The sequence below is a fragment of the Lissotriton vulgaris genome, chromosome 11, assembly GCF_964263255.1.
Source record: "Lissotriton vulgaris chromosome 11, aLisVul1.2, whole genome shotgun sequence".
NCBI lineage: Eukaryota > Metazoa > Chordata > Amphibia > Caudata > Salamandridae > Lissotriton > Lissotriton vulgaris.
Genome location: NC_141699.1, coordinates 881,233,250 through 881,258,333, shown reverse-complemented (window position 1 = coordinate 881,258,333; position 25,084 = coordinate 881,233,250). Strand labels below are relative to the sequence as shown.

Below are 25,084 nucleotides of genomic sequence, written 5' to 3'. Positions count from 1 at the left end.
TTTCCCTACTTATGAAAAAAACAGTTATTAACCAATGAAAAGTGTTATTTTCAGGTCACATGACCCGACGCGCTTATGCTACGCGTCCCGGGGCGCGCCCAGGGGCGCGTCGCGTAAGCGCGTCGGATGCTCACGTTGCGCGATCGTTTTCGCTCGAGTGCTTCCGGGTGCGCTTACGCCGTGCGTATCACGCGGACGCGGCTACGCGATACGTCACGATCATGAGATTGGCGCTTACGGGACGCTCTCCGGTGTGCGCCCCGGGGCGCTTCATAGAACTACGCTTTCCGTGGCGCTCACCGGGGCGCGCACCGGGAGCGCTCCAAGGCAAAAAAAAATGGGGAAAAAAAATATACAAAAATACATTTGGGCAAAATTGTAGGGACTGGTAGCTTGATCTGCCTTTGCTATGTCTCAAGATATATGCACAAGTGTTTTTTACAAATGTAGCCCAATGTAGCCCAAAGATGGCCTCCAGAGACCAAAAAAACCAAATGTAGCCCAAATATCAGCCAGATGTAGCCCAAATATAGCCCAATAACAGAATGTCCCAGAGTGTTCTAAAGAACAACTAGAGCGCTAACAGTCTTACATATAAACTGAGACTTATAGTTAGGAATTAGCATTTAAAAAACCTTTGAAATTCACTGAAAAAACCATAGGTTTCACACCAGTTATAGTTAGGAATTAGTACCCATGGGGATGCAACCAAGTTAGTTTGGAAAGACAATGTGGTATTTACAACCCCAGTGAGTCCATCCATGACACTAGGGCCTGGGACAAATCCCTACAGCTACACGAAGGGAGTGGGGTTGTTGGGGGAGGGCAGTGAAAATGTCAGGTTGGATTGGAAGTCGTCCCCCCCACGCACACAAATGAGCAGTGCCCCATATGGCAATGCAGTAATAGTCTCAGTGAGGTCTTGAAATGTTTGGTAATGCAGGTAGGGAGGAATATACTGTCTTGCTTTACACTCCCAAATGAAAGAAATTTAGCACTCCCAAACCGAGGCATGCAGAAAAGCAAGAAAACACATGTGAAGAGGCTCTACCCGCCCAAAATAAGGCACATCAAGAGACAGTTTTCGGAATAAAGCGTGAAGTTTTATTAGTGCAACACTCTCTAACAGAAAGGCATTTCTAGATGTAAAATGAAAACAACATGCAAATATATGTATCAAGTTCAAATGCATGAAATAAAACGCAAGCAGAGCGTTATGGTAAAATACACACATGTAATGAACACTTACAAGTCAAATAATAATGGAGCAAAACATCAGATTATAATAAAGGAATACTCCTAAGTCAAATGCAAGAGAGCAAATATAATAATCGATGTCCGATGTAAGTAATCAAATACAAGAAAGAAACACTATCAAATGAAAGACTCAAATATAAAGAGTATGTATACACAGAATGAAAGCATGTAACATGTATACACAGAATACATCAGATAATGACTATTAACAAGACCAATGAATAAAAATACTTCACAGGCTGGTCACTCAGCACACAGTTAAAAACACATGTAGCAATAACTATATCCCTACATATATCTCAATACCAATGGTCAAAGAAAATACGTCACCGGCTGCAATATTTTCATCTTAGCCCACACAAGACTGGGGGATTCCAAATCACAGTCCTGGGGTCAAGAGACTCCTCAAGCCGGGAAATGCAGCACTGAGCAGACACTTCCATCTCTCAGGAGAAATCCGACTTTCGAGCTGAGAAACCCCAGTTTTATAATATTTTAAATAAATGAGAAGACATCCTCTACAGCACGGAAACTTACTGGTGCTGACCTAACTTCCGCAAGCATTCCAAGGCAAAGGATTTCTCACCTATTCTCCTCAACATGTTCCAGACCCTTATCTTAGTGAAGCTTGCGAAAGTAGAAAACATCTCCAAAAGTACAAAAACACCCTCAAAAGAGTAAAGAAATCTTAAACATGAATAAATTAAATAACTGTGAGTAACCTGGGGGCCTGCTTGTGTGTGCAGAGCTCAAGCTAGACAGAGTCAGAATTCAAGATGGAGTTTGACATGTTAAAGCCCATAGGTAAAACTCAATTTCACAATGTACAACCTAATGCATATATTTGCGCACCACTGCCTACAGCACTATACTCTGAGACGGAAATGTACATTCCACACATTTCTCACTCATGCTTTCAAACACTCATCCCACACGTTCTGTTCCTGGCAAGGCTAAGGCTGACCTACTCTGTGAAATATTCCCACTCTGAAGCTGCAAGGAGACACGAAATGAAATCACAAGGCAAAATGCAAGTGCAGAAAAAATGTTCAGTAAAATAAAACAGTCAATTAAAATAATAGAAGTCAATTGTGTGGTCCCAGTACACAGGAGGGTATATAGCAATACATATACATTGAGAATGTTGTAGGTTTTCCCTTCCAGTGTCCCAACCACCTCCACATATCGGCCCTGAGCATCCTGAATAACCTGGGCCACTGCGAAGAGAAAGTACTTGTGAAGAAGTATCGCTGCACCCCTTGACCTCTACCAAAACCTAAATATAAGGCATGATTGTATCCAAACCTGCGCATAAGGTGAGCACGACCCTGGTTGGTGACACTTAAGAAATCTAAGAGCAGCTGTGCTTTAGGTAAGGTCCAGGCAACCATTGACCTTCCATGACAGGCTGATTTCAGCCATTAGGTATGTGTATGTAGTTGAGAGAGGACAAGCTGGTCTGCCGCTCAGTGCTAGCTCGTGACAGAGTGCAAGGCAGGCAAGGAAGCATTCAAAACTAAAAGATGAAAAAAGAAAGCCCTAGAGCTGCTCCTCCCTCCATCAGCTCCCCACTCCACACTTCCAAACCAGAACAAATAAAACACAAAACTGGGTATTTCAGATGGACCTCTTCCAGTGCAGGACCTACTAAACCCCTGCAGGTTCCAGCACTCTTTACCGCATAGTGGGGCCCCTAACAGCAAGAGGCGTTTGCATCATCTGCTCCGGATACTGAAGGTCCCTGGGCAGCAGCCCTCAGCAGTGCAGCTGGGTCTCCAGAGGCTGGGGAGCCGTCCCCAGTAGATTGCACAGGCTCTGATTCTGCTTTCATTACAAGAGGCTCCAGCAGTACTGGTAGGCTCAGGACCACCGACCGTGTAGGGCGCCATCTTGAAGTTGTGGGCTCATCTAGCGCCATTTCACCAACCTCGGCTCAGAGTGTAGACACCCTCCCCCTCCACCCCCATCTGCATCTTTGGAGCATTGTTAATATGTGTCCACCATCTTGGCTGCTGCCCCCTGTGTTATTATAGGATGCCAGTCTCCCACATCTTAAGCATACTCCTCTTTAGGTATAGGATAATCACCTTTTGAAGAATGATCATGTGCAGATTCCGTAATGCTTTTAGTAGTGAAATGACTCATTATTTTTCTACAAGACCATTAATTTTAGGTGTTTCTAGTGAGTCTTTGTAGTTGATTACGAAGGGGCATTGTTTGATGGAAATGAAGCATGGGTAATATATCAGAACTGATAACAAATGTTTGAGTGTTGATTATGAGGATGTCTTTATAGTCAGAGTTGTCATCTTCAAGAGCTTTTCATTAGGAGTTAACTTCGCTGATAGCTACAGCTCTTTTCTCCAGGTTTTCCTATGCACACAAACATATTCATACTTTTTGGGGATTGATACATTGTGTATCTTGTTTAGAAATTCCAATTCATAGTGATTTCAGTCGAATCTAGTTTTCAGATGGATTTTCCATGTTCATATGTTGTAAAAGAAAATCTTGTAATGCTAGTGTGTGTGTACACTCTAAACTAACCTTTACTGTCCACATTGCCTTGTTTACAGGGTTGAGAAGGAAGTGGGTGGTATGGAAATTGCCCATGAAGGTATGATCTGGAGTCTAGCATGGCACCCTTTAGGACATATCCTCTGCTCTGGATCTAATGATCACACCAGGTACAGTCACAGTGAAGAGCAGGTGACGGGTGGAGGGGGGGGGGGTGTAGTAAACAATGTGATTGACAAAGGAAAGGGTGGGTTTACAGAGTGGTGCAATATGAACTTGCTAAGGTAGGTGAACCAAAACATGTTTTATGAAGTTTCTTCTTCAGCTGTCTCGTGTCTTGTACTACAACACTTATATGTAATCAGGACACAAACAAGGCCTCTACTTAATTTTCTTTTCTGCAGTAACTACAGTAGCCACCAGAAATAAACCATTCAACTTATAACATAACATATCTCAAGCTAGTTCGTTCCTCATTAACACCTCCCAAACTCCCCTAATAAATAGAAGCATAGGGAATCGTGAGCAATTTGCTTCAACTTATTGGACCACAGTTATCCTCTCTGCTGGTCTTGTCATAGAATTGCATGTTCGCCATCACTTTTAGCCTCATGAGCATCATATTAATGCATGTTTGTGATTCGTATGGAGCTGAAACGTCTAAGCTGAGCTGTCTGCTCCTTGTGTATATTCTGCATTATTCTTTCAAAAAAACATGGCGTGGCTTGCTCTGAGCCAAGATGGTAGACTCACTCTAAGAGTGCTTCGGGACCCCTCTACCATCCTCCCGTAATCCTAGTCAAAGCAGGCCATCGGGACCCGTCTTTGCATCCCTACCTGGCACGGTGTCCTGGTGGTGTGTCCGGGGGCGTGGATCCCTGCACCGAGCCCCCTGAGGCGGCGGACCTGCCCGCGGAGTGCCGATAAGCTGGCGGCTCCCAGTCCGTGAACACAGTGCTGGCCGCTCCTAGCTATCCTCCCTGGGAAGCGGTGCCCGGCCTCAGAGCTTAGGAGCTCTCTGACGCTGACTCTCGGGTCCGCGTGATCGGTGGCCCGATTTGCTGGACTTTGCACAGTGCCCCCTCCCTGACTCCAGTGTGTGGCTGCCGGCGCCTGGACCTCCGGTGGCGTGACAGCTTCAGTACATGCGGTGTTGGGCGGTCGGGGAGAGGAGGAGACGGACGCTGCCTCCCTCCCCCCATGCATACCGGCGTGATCTGTGGAAGCCACGACGGTGTGGATCCTTACACCGACACCCCCTGAGGTGGCGGACCGGCCTGCCGAATGCCATAGACAAAATGGCGGCTCCCGGTTTGTGAGCACAACTCAGGCCGACCCTCGCCATCCTCCTTAGGAAGCGGCGACTGGCCCCAGGGCTGAGTGGTTCCCCGACGCCGTCCTCGGGGCCTGCTGTTGTTGGTGGCCGGATTTATTGGTGGTGCTTTTTGTTGCATCCTGTGTGTGGCCCTGCACAACGGTGTGGTTCTGGAGGCATGGAGCCGCGCTGCTGTGGGCGGCGCGACGGGTAGCGCCCAGGGCTGGCGAGCCCGCCTGTGCCTCAGCCCTCTGGTGGAGTGCCCGGGAAAGCGGCCGCCGTGTCGGATGGCAGGGATCGGGGAGTGAATAGCTGGAACCACCTCCCCATCTGAGTTGGCAGGGCCCTGTTACAGCGCTTTGGCCATGTGGCGGCCATTGAGTTGAGGTTGGCCCGCTGCTCTATATCGACTGCAAAACTAAGCGTCGGAGAGCTCACGGCAGATTATCCACAGCTGTGGGTGGGCCCGGGGTACTGCGTTGGAGTGAGCTGGTGGGAGGGCCCTTCCTGCCCTACTGCTACATCCTGACTCTCCCCCCCCCCCTCCCGACTGCATCAATCACCACCTGAGGACCTACTGTTGGGGCTTTCGGCCGCAAGCACCGAGCGGCACCTCTTTAGCCACCCAGGAGGGCTAGTTGGCCCACATTTGGGGCGCTGGGCAGTGGCCTTGTGCGGTGACCCCATCCCTCTCGCCACTGCACCTGGGAATCAATACACTGTCAACTGGGCGACCTATCTCCGGAATTGCAGGGCCCGCAGCCTCGTCCAGAGGGACCCTGCCGGCTGTCCTGGGGCTTGGCCTCTAGTCATCTTGCCAACTTCATCCTGAGCTACGAATATAGCCACGCGCAGTGGGACTGGTGGGGCCCCGGGTGCCCCTTGGACTGCCCCCGCATTTCTGGGGGTACCTGCGCGCATCGATTTCCCTGTCTGGTGCCTGGTGACTTTCTTTTCTCCCCTCATCTGCTGTGTTTCCCGGCCTGGTGGCCTGTCTGGGACTCTACAGAGGGGGTATAGCCTGTGGCCAGTGATCGCGACCCTCCCGTCCGGCTCCTCTAATCTGGCTGCGCCTTGGGGCGGTCTGGGCTGTCGCGGGTCATTGCGTCAGCTGCCTGCTCTTCTCGACTCCCTGGGTCAACACTGTTATTTCTCTGGCCTTCCAGCGTGGGGTCCATCCGGGGAGTCCCTGAGGAGCCATCCCTTCCGGGGCCACCCAGACGAAAATGGACCTCTTCACCACCTCAGAGGGGGGCTACTGGGGGAGTGGCTGGGCAGGAGGTTCCTCCGTCTGCTGAACTGGCCGCCATCCTCCAGGCCATCCACACGTCCCAGACCTCGGTGGAGGGCAAAATTGTACAGGTGAAAGTGGACATGACTCATCAGGCAGGACCTTCGCAATGCGAACGCCCGGATTAAAGAAACTGAATCCAGGATCTCCTCGGTAGAAGAGGACATGCGGCAGCTTGGGGGCAGGTGGCCCGTCTTCAGTCTCATACTCAGGAGTTGCACCACCATGTGGAAGACGCTGAAAACCGGTCCAGGCGCAACAAAATCCACCTGGTGGGCTTTCCGGAGGGAGTGGAACAGGGTCGTACAGTGGACTTCCTGGAGAAGTGGCTGAAGTCGTGGGTCCCCGGGCGATCCCTATCCCCTTGGTTCGCAATCAAGCGGGCTCACCGGTCCCTGTCCCCCAAGCCAGTGCCGGGTGCTCCTCCCCGCCCGATCATAATGCGGGTTCTTAACTTCAAGGATCGAGATATCATCTTGTCTAAAGCATAGAGATATCATCTTGTCTAAAGCATCGAGATATCATCTTGTCTGAAGCCCACAAACAATAACGGCTCCTCCACAAAAATTGCGCCATTATGATCTTCCCAGACTACACCCGTGAGGTCCAGGGCCAGCGTCGCTCTTTTGGCTCGCCTGCCGGTGGTTTTTGCGAACAGGACCCTGTTCTTTGACAGCCCGGCGGAGGATTGGACTTGGGCGACGGAGGAACGCCCTCTGCGGCCTGAAGCTGGTGCCGTGGGCGGGGAGGGCGGGCTCGGCCACTCTTCTCCCTCTGCTCTTCAGCCTCCTCGTAATCGATCCTGCAGGTGCCGTGACCGGAGGCGGGCCCGCTCTGATTCCCCGCCGGGTCACTCCCTACAGCTACCCCGGGTCGGAGAGGGGGTGTTGACTGGGAGGCGCTCTGGGTACTCCGGCCAATTGGACGACGGAGGGGCTGAGTCCCGGCCATCTGTGATTGACCTCCCAGACACGGACCTCTCCTGTAGCCCGATGCTTTTGAAGGACCCTGCTTGAGCCGGTCTTTGCCCACTGGGCTTTGCTCCATGGCCGGAGACGACGCTCTGACCCAGATCTGTTTCTAACTTCCCGATTGTCTTGGTAAACCTGCATCCGATCATGAGGAGGGGTCCTCCACGCTTCCCTATTCCCAGGTTGTTCGCCCAGAGTACTGGGGTGTTGTTTAATGTTGGGAACACTTTTTCCCTGAACTTTGTTATGCCCTTTGTTGAATGCATTGTTTTCTGTTTCAGCAATCACGGAATGCCGCAACTCACCAGTGGGAGGGGTGGGCGTGTCCCCGCAGTGCGCGATCGCATGCATCACCTTAGGCTCCTAGGCGTGACCATACACTCCAAACCACGCGCTCCGCCTAGACCAATATCAGTTTATCATGACGGATAACACCTCCCTTATGGGATCTCTCCACGTGTTGTCGTGGAATGGCAACGGTCTGCTGGACCGTCACAAACTTACAGCGGTTTCAAGGTACGCACAGCGTCTCCACATAGACATCCTCATGCTTCAGGATACGTACCTTCTGGGTAACTGCTGCCCCTTCTTGGCTCGGTACGGTTATGACCGGGTATGGCACTCTGGCTTTTCCAGGGGCTCGCGCGTGGTTGCAATCCTCCTAAGGCGTACATTGCCCTTTGTCCTCTCCCAAGTTGTGCACGATCCCCAGGGTTTATTTGTGGCAGTTTGTGGCTCGTTGGCCGGCACACCCCTCATTCTCATGTCAATATATGCCCCTCCCTCCTTGCTTGCGCCTACCTTGGCACACACAGCTTGCTTACTACATGACATGCCCGTAGGCAACATGGTCGTTGCGGGAGACTTCCATGCAGTATTAGCCCCTGCCCTCGACACATCGGGAACCCCTTCGGCAGCTCGGGCGGCGAGTGCAAAACAACTGAGGAGTTGGGCTGAGTCTCTGGGGCTTTGTGATGCGTGGCACACTTGGCACCTGCGCAGCACCCAATTCATGCACACATCCGCGGCCCACCACACTCAAGCGCGTATAGATGCGATTTTTGTCCCTTCGCCTGATAGTCGATGTCCGAATCCTCCCTAGAGGCGTTTCCGACCACTCCCTGATACTCCTCAGTTAGGGGGCCCCCCCTTCTGCGGCCCGTCAAACATGGAGGATGAACGCCTGGTTTCTTTCAAGATAAAGATTTCAAAAAGGAGATAGGGAAAGAGCTTACACAATACTTTGATTCCAATGAGGGTTCGGTGGCATCACAGACATCCAATCCATGTTATATGGGGAACCCATTCCGAACCGACTACCTGATGTGACGCGCTCTGTGTTGCTGGCATGGCGGGCCTCGCTCCGACACACGGGGTGGTTGGGGAAGCTAACCCAGTGTACTCCCCTTTGGCAGGGTGCTTGGCTTCGGGAGGTTAGTGGGTTGCGGGGATTTAGAACTTGGGACCTTATTGGTATCTCCCAGTTAAGGGACGGTTGGGCAAGGGGTCAGATGTTGTCCTTCTAGGAGCTCCAAACTCGATACTCCCTACACTCCTCCCAGATCTATAAATATCTGCAGTTGAGACATGCCCTCCTTAAACACATCACGGGCGACACAAGACTTCCCGAATACAGTCCCACTGAGGCTCAGACACTGCTGGGAGACTTGGGTAAGGGGGGGGGGGGGGGGGGAGGAGGTCTCCCGTATCTACCGCACCCTAGTTAATGACACTCCCACATCCCTGAATAAGTTGAAGGACCAATATGTAGTGGATGGGCCCCCTTGATGTAGACTGGCGCAACGCCCTTATGGCCCCCAGAATAGTTACTGTCTCTGCCAAACTCAAGCTGATTCAATTGTACTATCTGCAGGCTGCGTACCTCACTCCCCTGCGACTGCAGCGAGCAGGTCTGCGCCCAGACGCGTTGTGTGCAAGATGTAAGCATGCCCCGGCTGATTTCTTCCACATGGTTTGGTCATGTTCCCGTTTGGAGCAGTTTTGGGGATCCATTGAAGTGGAGCTAATGGAGGTATTGGGCTGGGAGGTTCCTCACGATCCACGCCACTCCTTGTTGGGGATCACTAACGGGCTGGACGGTTCCAGGAATGATAAGCCGTTTTGCAGCATAGCTATGATGGTGGCCAAGCGGGACATTGCAGCTGCTTGGATAAGCCCTGACCCTCATACCCTGGAGAGGTGGCGCAGAGGGGTGGACTGGTGTGCGACCCAAGAAAAAGCCACGTATAAAGCTAAAGGGCGTGTTAAGATCTATCAGGGACGGCCTTAGGCATGTGCAAGCTGTGCACCTGCACAGGGCCGCCAAACCCTAGGGGCCGCCACGCCAATATATATCCTTAATATAATAATCCTCGGAGGATGGATACATATTTGCGTGGCGCCCCCTGGCAGGGATTTGGCTCCCTCCGGCTCAGTTCCACTTCCAATCACCCTGCCCCCCCCTTCTTCATTGGCCTCCGCGCTTGAGCTCCAAGTGGCTCCGCCCCACCCGGACCCCCTCTTCCAGGGCCGCCTAACTACGCTCCCTGCCCAGGGCTGCCATGAGCCTAGAGCTTCCCTGGAGCTATCGTAAAGTGTGGTGGAAATGGCTGGGGGCTGTGGAGGGTCCGGATTAATTGGACTTGTGTTTCATCTGGGTTATTTTATGGGGATCGTGATTGGGGGGTATGGTGATGGTGTGAATGAACTTGTATCTGTGATTTCCGTGCATTGGCTAACTTGTTTCTATGTTTTTAAAATCAATAAAATGTGATTATCAAAAAAAAAAAACATTTTTGGCATCTCGGGAAGGGATTTTAGTTAGATTAATATTTCTTTACTGTGTGTACTATTATGTTGACAGCAAATTCTGGACCCGTAATAGACCCGGAGATAAAATGAGAGACCGATACAACCTCAATCTGCTTCCAGGGATGTCGGAGGATGGGGTAGAGTATGGTGAGTTTTCTATACCTTCTCTACAGTTGGAGACCTAAAGGTGGCTGTCGGGGATTTGGAGGTTAATGTACCTGGAACTTTAGTTTAGGCCTGTCTTATTGGTTGCAGGACACAGCTGTATTGTATCTGCCCTTTCATCAGTACTGGGAACTAGTAAACTACTTTCAGGGACTTTAGACTGTCTTTTAGCATATGATGGGTATCGCTAAAATTCGTAAAACCAGTTTCCACATTGGAGACCCGCTGCAAAACAATTTAAATGGAACTTCTTTATTTGTTTCTATTTTGATATCAGGAGTTCACTTGGAGGTTTGTTTCAGGGATGTCAGATTGTTAACGATTCAAGTGGTTACCTGCTGTCTTTCCATTGAGTTCCTTTTAAAAGCTCCTTGCTTGTGATTTTTCAAGGAGCATGTTACCAGTATGTTGTATATAGTCTCCTTTCCTGGCTATTCTAAAAGTTGCTAAACAAGTTAAACCTCCGTATAGAAACCGTTGCATTGTTTTCATAAAACCGCTTTAATAGTCATGACAGTTTTTTGAGTTTTATAAATTTCTGTGTATATAAGTATTCCTGTTTGGATTTACGCACTCGTCAAAGCGATCTTCCAGTCTATCTTGATAGGTGTGAAACCCAGCATTTAAACACTAAATTCCAGGTGTACTTTGCTGTACTTCTAGGAACAATTAGGAAGTAAACTGTGGGAAAATATTGGAAACTGACGGGGTGAGAGTTGACACATATACAACAATTAACAGACCACAATTCTTATTTGATTTTTTGATCACTCTCACCAGATGACATGGAGCCCAACAACTTAGCATCGATTCCAGGAATGGGGATTCCAGAACAGCTGAAGATTGCCATGGAGCTGGAGCAACTGGGTAAGACGGAAAGTGCGTGCTGTTTGAAGTGATGTCCATGTGTGCTCACGGAGTCTTCTCCATCATCACCTCTGTCTCTTGGAGGATATGTCAAATAATGCAGCGCATATCTCGCTGCACAGTCACCTTTATAAATCTCTTCCAGTATCTCCACAACAAATAAACAATTGCAAGCTGTTAACACAGCTAACCACGCATCTTTTTCACACACTGTGTGAATCTTTGTCCCCAGCCATTTGTTTCTGTTGCTTTTTTGTTCTGTGGTTGTTTTACAAAGAATGAACACTGAAATATCTTTTCACTGACTAGTCACGTTTTTATAAAGCAAAATCTGTTTTCTGTGAGAGACCCTTTAATTGAGCTTGAATCATGATTCAAACTCAAGCACTCTTATATCAAAATCTGTACTGTGCATTGTCTTTTACTCGAAAAATGGTGATGAACAGTTAACCTTTTTGAAGTGTGTATCCAAAACCCTGAAATACCTGGGCATACTAGTCCTCCAGGATGTAAAAAACATGGTAAAAGACAATATGAACCCTCTTATTCAAATACATCAACAAACTTACTGTGATAGTCGTGCCCCTTGCTGTCATGTCCAAGTGGTGAAAAAAATTATATCTGAAAGAAACAGTTAGTTATAGATTCCTTACTTTAGAATTAACGCCAGGCGTCAGACTGGATCCTGAAAGTTTTTCATCAGCATTACCTCTTCGTGTCAGAAGGTGGCGTCTGTAGGCTCTGGGTCATTCGTCGGCATTTTTTTTGCTGGAATGATGGTGCGGTAGCTACTTAGACGCTGCGTTCGCGCACTGACGTCAGTTCTTTCTTTTTCTGCGCCAGCCAGCGCAGATCCGGAGAGAGCAGTACCTCCAGTCACTTTTTGACTGATTTTTGGAGTGACTTTTTTTGAAATCTTTTTGAGTCCTATCGACTCCTGGTGCACATAGGGATGCCCGCCTTCAAGGCTTGCGGTTCCTTTACCCGACTGATGTCGGTGACTGATCCGCACCGTGTGTGCCTCTTTTGCTTGGAGCGCGACCACAACCCCAAGTCGTGCTCCGACTGCCGGACCATGGCTCCAAAGTCTTTGCTGGAGCAGTCCCGAAAGCTTCTTAAGAGCGCAGACAGTCAGCTTCGTGCTGTTCAAGGTCCCGGTTGCGAGGGAGGTCGGGGGACCGGTCACAAAGCCATCACCACTCATCATCCAAGTCTTTGCACTCTGGGTCAGGTAAGTGGAAGTACAAGAAGTCGTCGAAGAAGCATCGTCTCTCTTCGACTTCTCCTCGTCGGTTGGTTGATGTGACGAGCGATGCGGGCGGTGCCCCTGTCGCAGCCCTACGTGCGGAACCTTAAGGGCCGACTCAGTTTCCCTCCCTTCCTGGGCACCTGGAGCGACCCCTGCCCAGCTTCGTCAGTTTTACGAGGTGAGGCATGCCATCTTTGGGCAGCCCGACTCCTCCTTCAGGCCCCGCGGACTCGGTTGGGGGTCCTAGGCCTTCTCTGCTGGCAGCTCCTGCCCTGACGCCGATTGACCTCATTATACCTCCAACCGGCGTCGCTTCCTTAGGCATGCACCCGCACTCTACGCCGATCGTGCTCCCGGCCAGCGTCGATTCTGGCCTCCATCCTGATGTGGACACAGAGCCGGACCGGAGTCCGATCCGGATCCAAGTGGAGCTTTTGTGCCCCTGTTCACTCCTGGGGTCCCTTTCAGACCAGATTGGCACCCAGAGGACGAGGAGGAGGACTGGGAGGGGTCAAGTGAACCTATGACGACCAGTTGGATTATGACCCGGACTAGAGAGAGAGGACCTGGGGGATGCCAGTTGTCTTGATACCTCCCCCAGACCTTGGCATGTTGTCTCCTACCGTGGCCACGGAGGATGGCGCTTCCTATGCAGTGGTGTTGTGTAGGGCGGTCGAGGCTCTCCACCTCGAGCTCCCTACAGTGGCAGTCAGGACTAACCTCCTGACAGAGGTGCTTCAACTGCAAGCGAGCTCTTCAGAGCCCCTGCTGCCGTTTAAAGAAGCCCTAACTGACATCCTTTTGGGCACCTGGTCCAGGCTCAACAAAGGGGTCCCGTGGATAGGATGATTGCCCGACGCCACTGCCCAGCACCGAGCAACCCCACTTTCCTCTCTCAACACCCCACCCCTGAGAGATTGATGGTACTAGCCTCTACCTCCAAGAGCGCATTCCTTAATGCTGCACCAGATATGGAATCCAAGAAGCTGGATCATCTTGGAAAAAAGCCTTTTTCTTCCGCCAGCTTGGGATGTCTATTGGGGCTTTATTCCCACTATGTGTGGGACATGGTTGCGAAAGTGCTGCCTCAGTGTCCAGAGGAGGCCCGGGCGGTACTCTCCTAGGCTGTTGCCAGACGCAGCAAAGTTTACAATCCGTTGTCGGTAGACCTTCGACACTACGCCTGGATAAAATATACTGTTTTTTCTGGGGATGTCCCGAACACCCTCATAGACATGCCCTTTGATGGCCATCGCCTTTTTGGTGACAAGGTAGACAACGCTCTAGAGCGTTTCAAGGACTCATGAGCTACGGCCAGGTTCTTGGGCCGTGCGCAGTCTGCTTTTCGGCCCTTTCATGGCTATGGAAGGGGTGCCTCACTGCGCCCCGCCCAGAGCCACAGGCTGACGCAAGTTCCCCAACCTTTGCATGGCCTGAGACGTGGGAACCACCGCCGTGTATCTGGGGGCCAGCGGGCGGGCCTGTCCCTCGACACCCCCAACCCCCCCCCCCCCCCCCCCCCCCTTCTGCTTCCGCCTCCAAATCTTCCTGGCCTGACATTTCAGGCCCATCAATCGCCAGTGGGCGGCAGGATCTACCATCCCCTCTCCCACTGTCGCACCATCATGTCGGACAGCTGGGTTTTGTAGATAGTCCGAAGGGGCTACTCCTCCCCTTCGAGGCTACCCTTCCAGCCATGCCACCTCAGTACCATCGTATTTCGGAGGATCACCTGGATCTGGGCCTTCTCCAAAAGAAGTCATGGCTCTCTTGGCCAAGGGAGCCATCAAGCGAGTTCCTGCCCCAGAAGTAGGTTGTGGTGGCTATTCCCACTACTTTCTGGTACCCAAGAAGTACAAGGGCCTGCGTACTATCTTGGAGCTCAGGAACGTCAACCGCTTCCTCCGGAAGAAGTTCAAGAAGTTGACGCTCGCTCAGGTCTTGTCTGCCCTCGACCCCGGAGACTGGATCGTAGCGTTGGGCTTGCAGGACGCTTATTTTCACATCCCTGCGTTACCTGCGGTTCACTGTAGGCCACAACCGTGCTCTCCTTTGGCCTTATCAGCACCCCTTGGGTGTTCACGAAAGTGATGGCTGTGGTCGCAGCTCATCTGCGCCGATCAGGGTTTCCAGTCTTCCCCTATCTCAACAACTGGCTTTTGATGGCGGGCTCACCCCAGGCTGTCCACTCCACCTCCAGACTATGGCCGACCTCCTCCTATTGCTGGGGTTCTCCATCAACATGCCAAAGTCACAACAGACCCCCTCTCAGAAGCTTCTCTTCATCAGAGCGGTTCTGGACACGGCGCAGTTTCTGGTTTATCCTCCCGAACAGCGAGTCCGGGATATTCGGGCTATGATTCCGATCTTTCAGCCTTTATTCCAGGTTTCAGTCAAAATGACCTTGAGGATGCTGGGCCTCATGGCCTCCTCCATCCTGCTGCTGGATCATGCCAGGTGGCATATGCGGGCTCTGCAGTGGGACCTGAAGTTCCAGTGGGCGCAGCATCAGGGGAATCTGTCTGATTGTGTCCAGGATTGGGGCAACGGCCGGTCCCTCTCCCTTCCCCAACCAGAACACACAATGGTGACAGACACATCCCTTCTGGGATAGGGCGGCCACATGGGAGAGGCGGAGATCAGAGGCCTCTGGTGGAGTCCGGGCTCCACATTAACCTTCTGGAGTTTCGGGCGATCCTTCTTGCACTCAAAGACTTCCTTCCCTATGTTCAGGAAGAGTAGTGCAGGTGTTCACCGACAAACCCTCCGCCTCTGAACATGGCTAGAACATCAGGGCATATCCCTGGTGGTTGAACACCTGGCAGTTTCACTGAACGCCAGAGCGGACAAACTCAGCCACAGGTGCATGATGGATCCCGGATAGCGTCTTCACTTGGATGTGGTGCAAGGTCTCTTTCACCAGTGGGGAGAGCCTTGGTTAGATCTATTCACCACGGAAGAGAATGCGCAATGTCAGCAATTCTGCACATTGGAATTTCTAATGCGGCACTGGCTAGGCAATGCTTTTCGTCACAAGTGGGGTTGCGGTCTTCTATACTTCTTTCCACCTATACTACTTCTGCCCAGAGTGCTGAAGAAGATCAAGCGTGACCGGGCCCAAGTCATTCTCGTGGCTCCAGATTGTGCACGAAGAGTCTGGTATCCCGAGCAGCTCAGCATGGCCATTGATTCTCTGATCAGACTGCCTCTTTGGGAGGATCTTCTGTTGTAGCAGCGGAGGACTTTCCTCCACTCAAACCTGTCCAGCCTCCACCTCTTTGCGTGGAGATTGAGTGGTGGCAGCTGACATCGTTTGACTTGCCTCCCTAAGTCTGTGATGTAATCTTGGCTGCCAGGCGTCCCTCCACTAAGACTGTATACGCCTGCCGATGGAACAAATTTGGGGCATGGTGCGCAGCAAAGGCTGTGGATCCCCTTTCAGCCCCTCTTTCTGAGGTTCTCTTGTTCCTCCTTTCCTTGTCCCAGCAGGGCTCTGCTCTGGACACTATCAAGGGCTATCTCTCACCCATTTCTGACTTTCTAAGGCTTCCTGATCAGCCTTCTCTCTTCAAGTCCCCGGTTGTAAATAATTTCTGAAAAAGCATTACTCGTCTTTCTTCCTATCCCCTTCGTAATGCCCCAGTGGGACTTGATCTTGGTCTTGACCTATTTGATGTGCGCTCCCTTTGAGCCACTTCACAGCTGTCCTCTACGACTCTTAACTCTTAAGACTTCATTCCTGGTAGCCATCACATCTGCCAGAAGAGTGAGTGAGCTCCAGGCTCTTTCATCCAAACCTCCTTTTCTGGCTGTACATCCAGACAAGGTTGTCCTATGAACTTGTCCATCCTTTCTTCCCAAGGTGGTCACCTCCTTTCACATTGGGCACACCATCACTTTGCCCACCTTCTTTACGCCTCCGCGTCCTTCTAAAGAGGAAGAGCGGCTCCACCATCTGGACCCAAAACGTGCGCTTTCCTTCTATCTGGATCGCACCAAACCGTTCCGAGTGGATGACCAACTGTTTGTTGGCTAGGTGGGCGCTAAGAAAGGTCTGGCCGTTTACAAGCGGACCCTCTCTAGATGAATCGTTTTGTGTATTAAAGCCTGCTATTCTTTAGCAAAGAAGAAGCCTCCAGTGGGGCTACACGCCCATTCCACCAGGGCGAACGCAGCCACTACTGCGTTGGGATGAGGGGTCCCTCTGCATGACATCTGTCAGGCAGCTACGAGGGCATCGCTGCACACGTTCACAAAACACTACTGCCTGGACAGCCAAGTCCGGAGGGACGGCTTCTTTGGCTGTTCTGTTCTTCAGGACTTTCTGGTGTGAACCTGATTAGCAGAATCACCTCCGGGGTTGGTATTGCTTGGGGTATCTGTAGGAGAGTAGGGTCTGCAATCCTATGATCACCCGGACTTTTTGCTTTTGTTTCACTGGTTTACGACTTTCTCGGGCTGTGGGCCTGCTAATCAGACCCACAGCCTAGCTGTTCTCTCTCTAAATAGATGTGTGTACCTTAGGTGCATTACCCAATTGGAACTGGGCCACCTTGTCAGACCCTGTAACTCAGGGCATCGGTGTACCCAGGGCCTACCAGGGGCTGAAGCATGTATTATGCCACCCCCGGCTGGCCATCTAAATCCGACACAACTGGCTGCACGACAGCTGGGGCAACGTAGCGTACCCGCTCGTTGCTTTAGGTATAGTATCCCTATATCTAACCTCACAATGGACACCCGGGTTCCTATCAGTCACTCCTATGGCAGGCCTTGACAATCCTGAAGGCAGAGTGCATGGACCCGTGTGAATTGGGCTCTGGCACGAGCCGAGCCCGGTTGCAGCTTGCGGGACCAAGACCCAATGGCTGTTCCATGATAACGCGTATCATATCGGTAACTTCGGTATAGCTTTATCAAGACATGTCGAGTAAGGTGTCATACGAATCAGGATGCTACCCCCTCACCAATTCTGGCGACGAGGTTAGCCTTCCGCCCTTCTAGAGGGACACGACATGTACGTAACTGTGAACCCCGGTTAAAGTTAACTAAAGCCTCAGCTCCACAAAATGGATGCTGCCACCACAGACACGAGTCTGACCTCCTGCTGCTGGGAGTCCTTCCAGCGAGGAGAGCTTGGACAAAGGGTTTCCTGTCAAGGGCGGTGTTCGCACCGTCCCAGACAGGGTTTGTGTATTCTGGGTAGGTAGGGCTTTGCGAGAAGGTGACTGCGGAGTGGCACCCCGGTGCTCACTACGCATCTGCCGGTCAGAACCAGTTCCAGGGGCGCCAGCCCCTGACCTAGGGAAAGTCCGGCAGGGGAGAGGGGTGTAACTACCCCCCTTCCTGGTCCCACCCTTAGGGCAGGACCTAGTCATGTACCCACCCCTTTCTTTAGGATAAAGGCCGGAGCGGGGACCCTTCCAAATTAGATCATCTTTGAATCAAGAATACTTTCTACGAAAGGACTTCGAGACTCTTCTCAAGATTTCTCCCTTGTGACTAAGGAGTAGTCACCCTGCATCCGCAGGCACCATCTAAGAACTCTGCGGTTTGCTGCAAGTCCTTCCTCAGGAATCCGACGACCCAGCTCGACGAGAACCGGCTTCCCTGGCACCTCTGACCTCTACCCACGTCATCAGCTCAGCTGTGATCGGTGGGTGCGACAAGACCTCGAGGGACCGGCCATCATCAAAACCTGCACGCTTTCTTAATCAGCACGACCATCGAAGCAATTCTCTGGTGAGTGCTCTGGGGTCCGAGAAGCCCCGACCCTGAGCAGCTCCAGCATCAAAGTGCAGCCCCCCAGCATCTCCACGATCTGCGTGGGGCCCTTCTGCTCGCTGCTCAGCACGTTGTCTGGTCACTAGCCGCTGGCTTGTGCCCTTCTTTGACGACATCCGACAACCAACGCTGCTGGTCTGGTTGCTCCAGACTGGCCTTTGCTTCCATCTTTGAGAGAAGCACCCCGGACCCTCCTGGTCCACTCAAGACGCCATTTTAGGCCCACCACGTGGCCCTGAAATCTGCCAAGGCTTGTTGCCCCAATCCTGGGCCCAGCGACGCCGACAGCATCAACCTTCGTGGGACAGCTCGCACCTCCATCCTGGTCGCCGACAACGCCTCCGGGTCCGTGAGACTGCAGAGCCTAGCGTCGCCCACTCACCTAGTCGAGGTGACGGCCATCCGGTGCCTTCCTGGTACCCTCTGACTACTAGCTAGTAGTACGAACTTGGTCCCCTCTGCTTTCAGGTATCAACGATCTCTGATCCAGGCTTGGATCTCTACGAACTATTCATCACTGGTCGCCGGCCAGCAACTCCTTTTCTTCCGGCTCCTGGCTCGTCGGCGAAGACCCCCGACGCCTGTAAGACTTGTGCAGCCGCAGCCCTCGTGGCTAGGTAACTTCGGCATTTCGGTGCCTGCATAGCCTCCTTACTCTAGGGTCCCGAGTCCCTCGCTTCCGACTTGCCTTATCGGGTCCGCCCGAGACCATTAGAACTTTCCGTGCCCTCGGGCACTTGTTTTAATTGTGCACTTGAAGTATTTTCCTAAGAGTTTTGTTCTGTGCTTAGTACCCTGTCCTCATAAAGAGTCCAGGGCTGTTGTGATTCTTAATAAATATACTGTTTATTTTCATGTGTGGTGTCCTTTCACTTGGGGTTCAAGGGGTATGTGATGGTATAACAGCTGGCTTAACACGCCCTCTAGAGTTTAGCCCGAAGACTGCTCGTATCCACGCTACTAGGATAGCTGGTCTAAGGTTGACTTACAACCAATCACCATAAGGGTCGTTTGGAACGATACATAGTGGTCGCTAGAATAGTGAACGCTGCATATCGGGCCAACTTCTCACAGTATCTAATCTAAGTTAAGGAATCTATAACTGTTTCTCTCAGATGAACAAGTTACTTACCTTCTGTAACGATATATCTGTAAGAAACATAGGTTAGTTATGAATTACTTACCGCTCGTCCCATCCTCCCCATTCTGCTAACTGGTTTCTGGGGTTCAAGACATCCTTTTAGGGCCCTAGTTTTGTGCATCAGTGGTCAGTGTCTTGCATGGCTCTGCAGTTCCACCACGATGTCAGCTCGCAAGGGCAGCGTCTAAGTAGCTACTGCAACGTTATCCTGGCGACCACGGTGCCAACGACAGACACGGAGTCGACCGACAGCACTTTCCGACGCGCAGAGGCACTGCTGACGAAAAACTTTCCGGATCCAGTCTTGACGCCTGAAGGTCATTCTAAGATAAGGAATCCATAACTAACCTATGTTTCTTACAGATATATCCTTACTGAATGTAAGTAACTTGTCTTTTAACAAGACTTAGACAAATATTAGCTTTTGTGCTACCAAATTGGTAAGCTGTCGTGTTTTTAGTGATCATCTTTCTTTCACATTTTCCTTTGTTAAGCAGACAAAGGTTAAATCAAAATCTGGTTTGATTGGAGTCTTGCTAAGACCTGTGCTGCAATCCCCTTCTAAATTCAGCACAGGAGTTAATTCTAAGTATTTATGAGTGTGTAGGAGCCAGATTTGAAAAATAAGGAGGTTTTCACCCTGTGGCAAATTTTTCTCCAAGGTAAATGCAAGCCATGTAATTTTAAAATTGGGGCGGTCACACGTCTTATTTGACTGGGGTTGGATACAGGAGGGTAGAGGCAAAGGTCAGGACCATATTTCCGCCATCCCCCCCCCCCCCCCCCCCCCCCCCCCCCACAGGTTCAATAATTTGCTGGGAATGCCCTCTACTATGGATAATATTGCTATTATAAAGCAGATCGTTGAAATGTTGGGTCTAACTTACAATAATTTTTGTGAGATTTGTTTTTCATTGCTTCCAAAAGAAGACGTACATTTGAGCTCACTGTTGACTTTACACTTTTTGGGACAAAGCAGACTCCTAATGTCTCCACAAATGTCAATGAAATAAAATATGCATTTTAAGTTGTCAATTAGTGTTTATTCAATTGTGCCTAGATCATAGAAATATTTAAATCAAAAAAGCATCTGTCTTTTGTTTCATAGTCTATGAATGTTTCTTTGGGCAATAACCTGTGCAGATAATCACTTTTGTACATTCTCCTTTATAATTTAAATGATAATATATATTATAGTCAGTGTGTTAGTATATATTCATGCAGCATGATGGGCGTACCTGACATCCAAGCAAATGGTTTATGGATTGGCACATTCGCTCAGCTAGTTAGCATCTAGATCTTTGTTAGAATTATAAAGACTGTCACAGTAATTAGGCTTGTGCCACCTTGTAGCTATTTTTCATGGTAGTTTTGACCTATTAGAAACTCATTTAAACACAGAAATGTGTGTATTGTGCGGCTGCCAGATTAATATATCACATTATTAAAACACACTGATCAGTTTTGGACCTAGTTTCTAAAACCAGCAAGGTAAAAATAGATTTGGGCTTGTAAGAGAAACGAAGTCTCAAAACAGGTCTGCTGTTTTCTCCTGAGTACTGGTGTTGTGGGTCTCCGTATGCTAGAGTTACTTTTTTTAAGGGACCCACCTAATGTCCTGCATGTAAATTACATGCAGACCGACACTGGAAATACTTTAGTTCACACTGCCTTCCTTACACAAGACATTTACAAAACACAGTGAGTTTTTAATGGAAATTAACTACCAGAATCTAGACTCTAGAATACCAATTTCAGTGAAGGATGTGCATGAACGTATTGTTTTTTGTGTAATACTTGCAGGGAAAGACGACGCGGTTGAGTCAGAAATGACTATTCCAGGCCTAGACTGGGGAATTGAAGAGGTCCTGTTAAAAGACCAAAAGAAAGTGCCACAAAAGAAAGTGCCGTATGCAAAGCCTATCCCACCCCAGTTCCAGCAGGTTGGTGCCAAAATTAAATTAATGTATTTATCAAACAGTGTTAGAGCACATAGTATACAGACTGTAGGAATCGGTGAAATGGATTTGACTCTCAGAGAGAGATAAGTTTATGACTCTAACGCTGACATCAACGCTAACTACAGCTCGTTTCACGAGTGGATTACGGACGGACTAGACAGTCTTATCCCTGCTAAATGGACAAAAGGTCGTAACTCGCCATCGAACCCCTGGTACAACGACGCACTCAAAAATCTACGGAAAGAGTGTAAAAAGGCAGAACGCCTTTGGCGTAGGGAATACAATAAAGAAGACAAAACTAAATACCTTCTGCTACAAAAAACGTATCATAAAGCCATCCGTGCTGCACGGACCGCCTTCTACGCTGACAAAATTGAAACTAGTCCCACCCCCGCGAAAGAAATTTTCAAACTCGTACAGGAACTACAGAGCAGCAAAACACCCCCCCCTATGATCTCCTCTGAGCAACAGTGCGAAGAACTTGCTAAGTTCTTCATTGACAAAGTGCAGAAAATCTACACCTCCTTCCCCCAGCATGACACTAATACCATCAGCTATCCCTCCGCTTCTCCTAGCTACTTGACCTACATCCCAGAAATCTCCAAAGACACTCTTATTAAACTATGTAATAAAGTCAAGTCTGGCTCCCCCGCAGACCCTATGCGCCCGGCTCAATTCCTAGATTCAATCAACTTCTTCCTACCAGCGTTAACCACCATCCTGAACCTCTCCTTCACTTCAGCGTGTGTACCATCTGCCTGGAAGCAAGCGTGGGTTTCGCCTATCATCAAGAAACCCACCCTAGACCCATCGAAACCGGAGAACTTTCGTCCAATCTCCCTGCTTCCATGGCTCTCCAAACTCGCTGAAGCGCATGTTAACAGTGCTCTATCCCAACATATGGTCAAAAACAACATTCTGGACCCATCACAAAATGGGTTCAGGCCAGGCCATAGCACTGAGTCTGCTCTTTTAGCCACCACAGAGCACCTCCGGATGATCTTGGATGCCGGTCAAGGTGCTGCGCTGATCCTTCTGGATCTCAGCGCGGCCTTTGACACGGTATCCCATGTCATCCTTCTTAAACGTCTGGAGACCTTTGGAGTAACGGGTCATGCCTTGGAGTGGTTCAGATCTTTCCTCGAAAACAGGTCCTTTCGAGTCTCTGCCCCCCCTTTTTTATCCAAACCCCACCCTATTGAACAGGGAGTCCCGCAGGGCTCTGCGCTAAGCCCCTCTCTTTTTAATCTTTATGTTCAGCCTCTGGCGGCAGTAGCCAAAGAATGGGGCTTGACATTGGTATCGTACGCTGACGATACACAACTGGCCATCGCCCTCTCAGACGGACCTTCCAACCTTTCCTCTAATTTCAAAAACGGACTCTCTGCGGTCGCCCAATGGATGACCACAAACTGTTTACAACTCAACGGCGGAAAAACAGAGGTGCTTCTCCTTGGCAAAAACACCAGCCTTTGGAATGAGCACTGGTGGCCATCCTCCCTTGGTACCATCCCTCCCCCCAAAACCCTAGTGAAAAACTTGGGTGTCTGGATGGACGACTCACTCAACTTTCGAGCTCACACCAAGAAAGTTGCCGGCACCTGCATTGGCTTACTGAGAAGCCTTAGCCACATACTAGGCTTCTTTGACGCAAAGACCCGCCAACTCATCATCCAAGCCACCATCCTCTCGCGTCTAGACTATGCCAATGTACTCCTTCTTGGCGCCAACAAATGTGAGTTAGCACGACTACAACGCGTGCAGAACTCGGCCGCTCGAACTCTGGTCGGCCTTCCCCGCAGATGCTCAGCCAGAGCAACCATCAGAAAACTGCATTGGCTTCCGGTTGACTCCAGAATCAAGTTTAAGACCCTCACCATGACCTTCAAAATTCTCAAACTTAACACTCCCCCTCTGCTTCAACCCCTTCTTACTCCCTATGCGCCGTCACGGAACCTAAGATCCTCCAACCAAAACCTTCTCTGCGTCCCACGCATAAAACTCTGCCGCATGGGCGGACGCTCCTTTAGGTTCCTGGGAGCCAAGATGTGGAATGAACTACCTCATCATATTCGCGCAATAGACAACCTATCTGCTTTCCGGAAGGCAGTGAAAACTCTTCTATTCCCTTGCCTGTAAACTTTCCTCTGTCCTCGGACCTTCTAGCTCAGGATTGGATCTGGGTTTCAGCGCCGGGACGCCTCATTGCCGGGGCAGCTGTAGCGCTTCACCAAAACATTAAGATAAGATAAGTGACAAACTTGTCCATCACAGTTTTTAGCATCTCACCGTTGCTCATTTTCAGTGGGTTTATACATTAGGATACTGAGTCTTGCCCAGTCTATTTTTCTCAAATGTGTCTTGTATGAGGTTTTAGCGGTACATTTCTTTTTATTGTGTATGTCAGGTGCTCTTTTCCTTACATGTCTGACATTTAGCCACCTTCACTGGATACGTATCCCTCTGCCCTGTCTCAGTCAGAAAGCAGCCTCATTATATTATTCTCTTGCAGTGGTATTCTTGTCTTTTGCCTCAGGTCCTTCTTTCACTCACAAGCACTTCTTATTGTTTCTATCAGTCATTCACATATGTTTCCCTATTTCTTTTAAAGTTTTTATATAGTGGTGCATAAGCACTTCTGAGATGGAAAATATTGTTGTTTATCTTTCAATAAATTGGGTACTCCACAAGAGGTAGCTGGCGAATTCCACATCCTTAACTTACATCATATTGCCTGCTTCCATTGCAGTGCATTGATGGTGAAGCACATTTCATTCCAGTAGAGCTCACTTGGGTATACTTTATGCAAATGTATTTTTAACCATTTTGTAACAGTAGCTGGGCCAAACCTGTAATTTGAATGTTGCTGTGGCTGAAAGTGAGGCTGCATCTAGCACCATGAACCATGTGAACATGATCTGCCCTGGTGGAAATATTGCAGATTGTTGCTGTGCAGTACTACTTCAGTTAAAGAAGGGGCTATTTGTATTGCTGTTCCACCCTGAACTCCTGTTCTACAAGGAAGGGAGGCTTGAAGTGCTGCTGGCATGGCTGCTTCTTTGTAGGGCTCACAGGCCAGAGAAGAGCTAGGTGAATACTCAACAATATAAGAACTACCAAACCTGTGTCAATGCTTCTGTCATAGCTGAAAAAAATGTAACCGGGTACCTTTTCATTTACTACATTGCCTCTAATGTTACCCTGAAATGTTAATCACTACTAATAGTGGAAGTTGCCTGGGACGAATTCCTATAAGATCAAGAGGATGCACACTTATGTAAACTAGAAAGAGTAAGTATCCTGGATCTAAGAAAAGTATTGGGATTGCACGGAGGGGAGAGGAAAGAAGAATAACGTGAAGCTCGATGATCCGCTCATGCGCTATCAGGACACCAACTGCACAAGCTCTGTCTCTCACCTTCGCATGTGCAAGATTGCAGTCTGGTTCAGCTCTGAACCACAACCTATGGCTCACCTGATGGTGTTTTCAACCTTTGGGAGCCTTCAGGAGCTTGAGTGGGGCTTGAGCCAAGATGTTGGACTACTTCCGCGTAGGTGGAATCTGGGACTTTTAAAGTGTTCAGGTTGCTTGTCTCAATTACTCTACCATTACCTTCCTTGTTCATGGTTTGTATTGGTTCAATAGGAGGTAGTATCAAAAGTGAATGACTACTACCAGTTCCAATTGTTGCCCTTTTGTCATCCTTTTACTCATTTAGTGCCATCTCTTCCTGGTGTATGTTGCCAAATGATTT

General features: G+C 49.8%; 1 protein-coding gene across 2 annotated transcripts in view; it reads left to right on the top strand.

Moving 5' to 3' along the window:
* The window catches only part of WDR33 (WD repeat domain 33), a 1,115,698-nt gene that overhangs the window by 888,991 nt on the left and 201,623 nt on the right, over positions 1-25,084 (top strand). For both annotated transcript variants that reach the window (XM_086944027.1, XM_086944028.1), the window contains exons 11-14: positions 3,834-3,944; positions 10,215-10,309; positions 11,108-11,194; positions 21,172-21,311. In XM_086944027.1, coding sequence (XP_086800153.1) covers positions 3,834-3,944; positions 10,215-10,309; positions 11,108-11,194; positions 21,172-21,311 — 433 coding nt within the window. The remainder of the gene's footprint in view (positions 1-3,833; positions 3,945-10,214; positions 10,310-11,107; positions 11,195-21,171; positions 21,312-25,084) is intronic.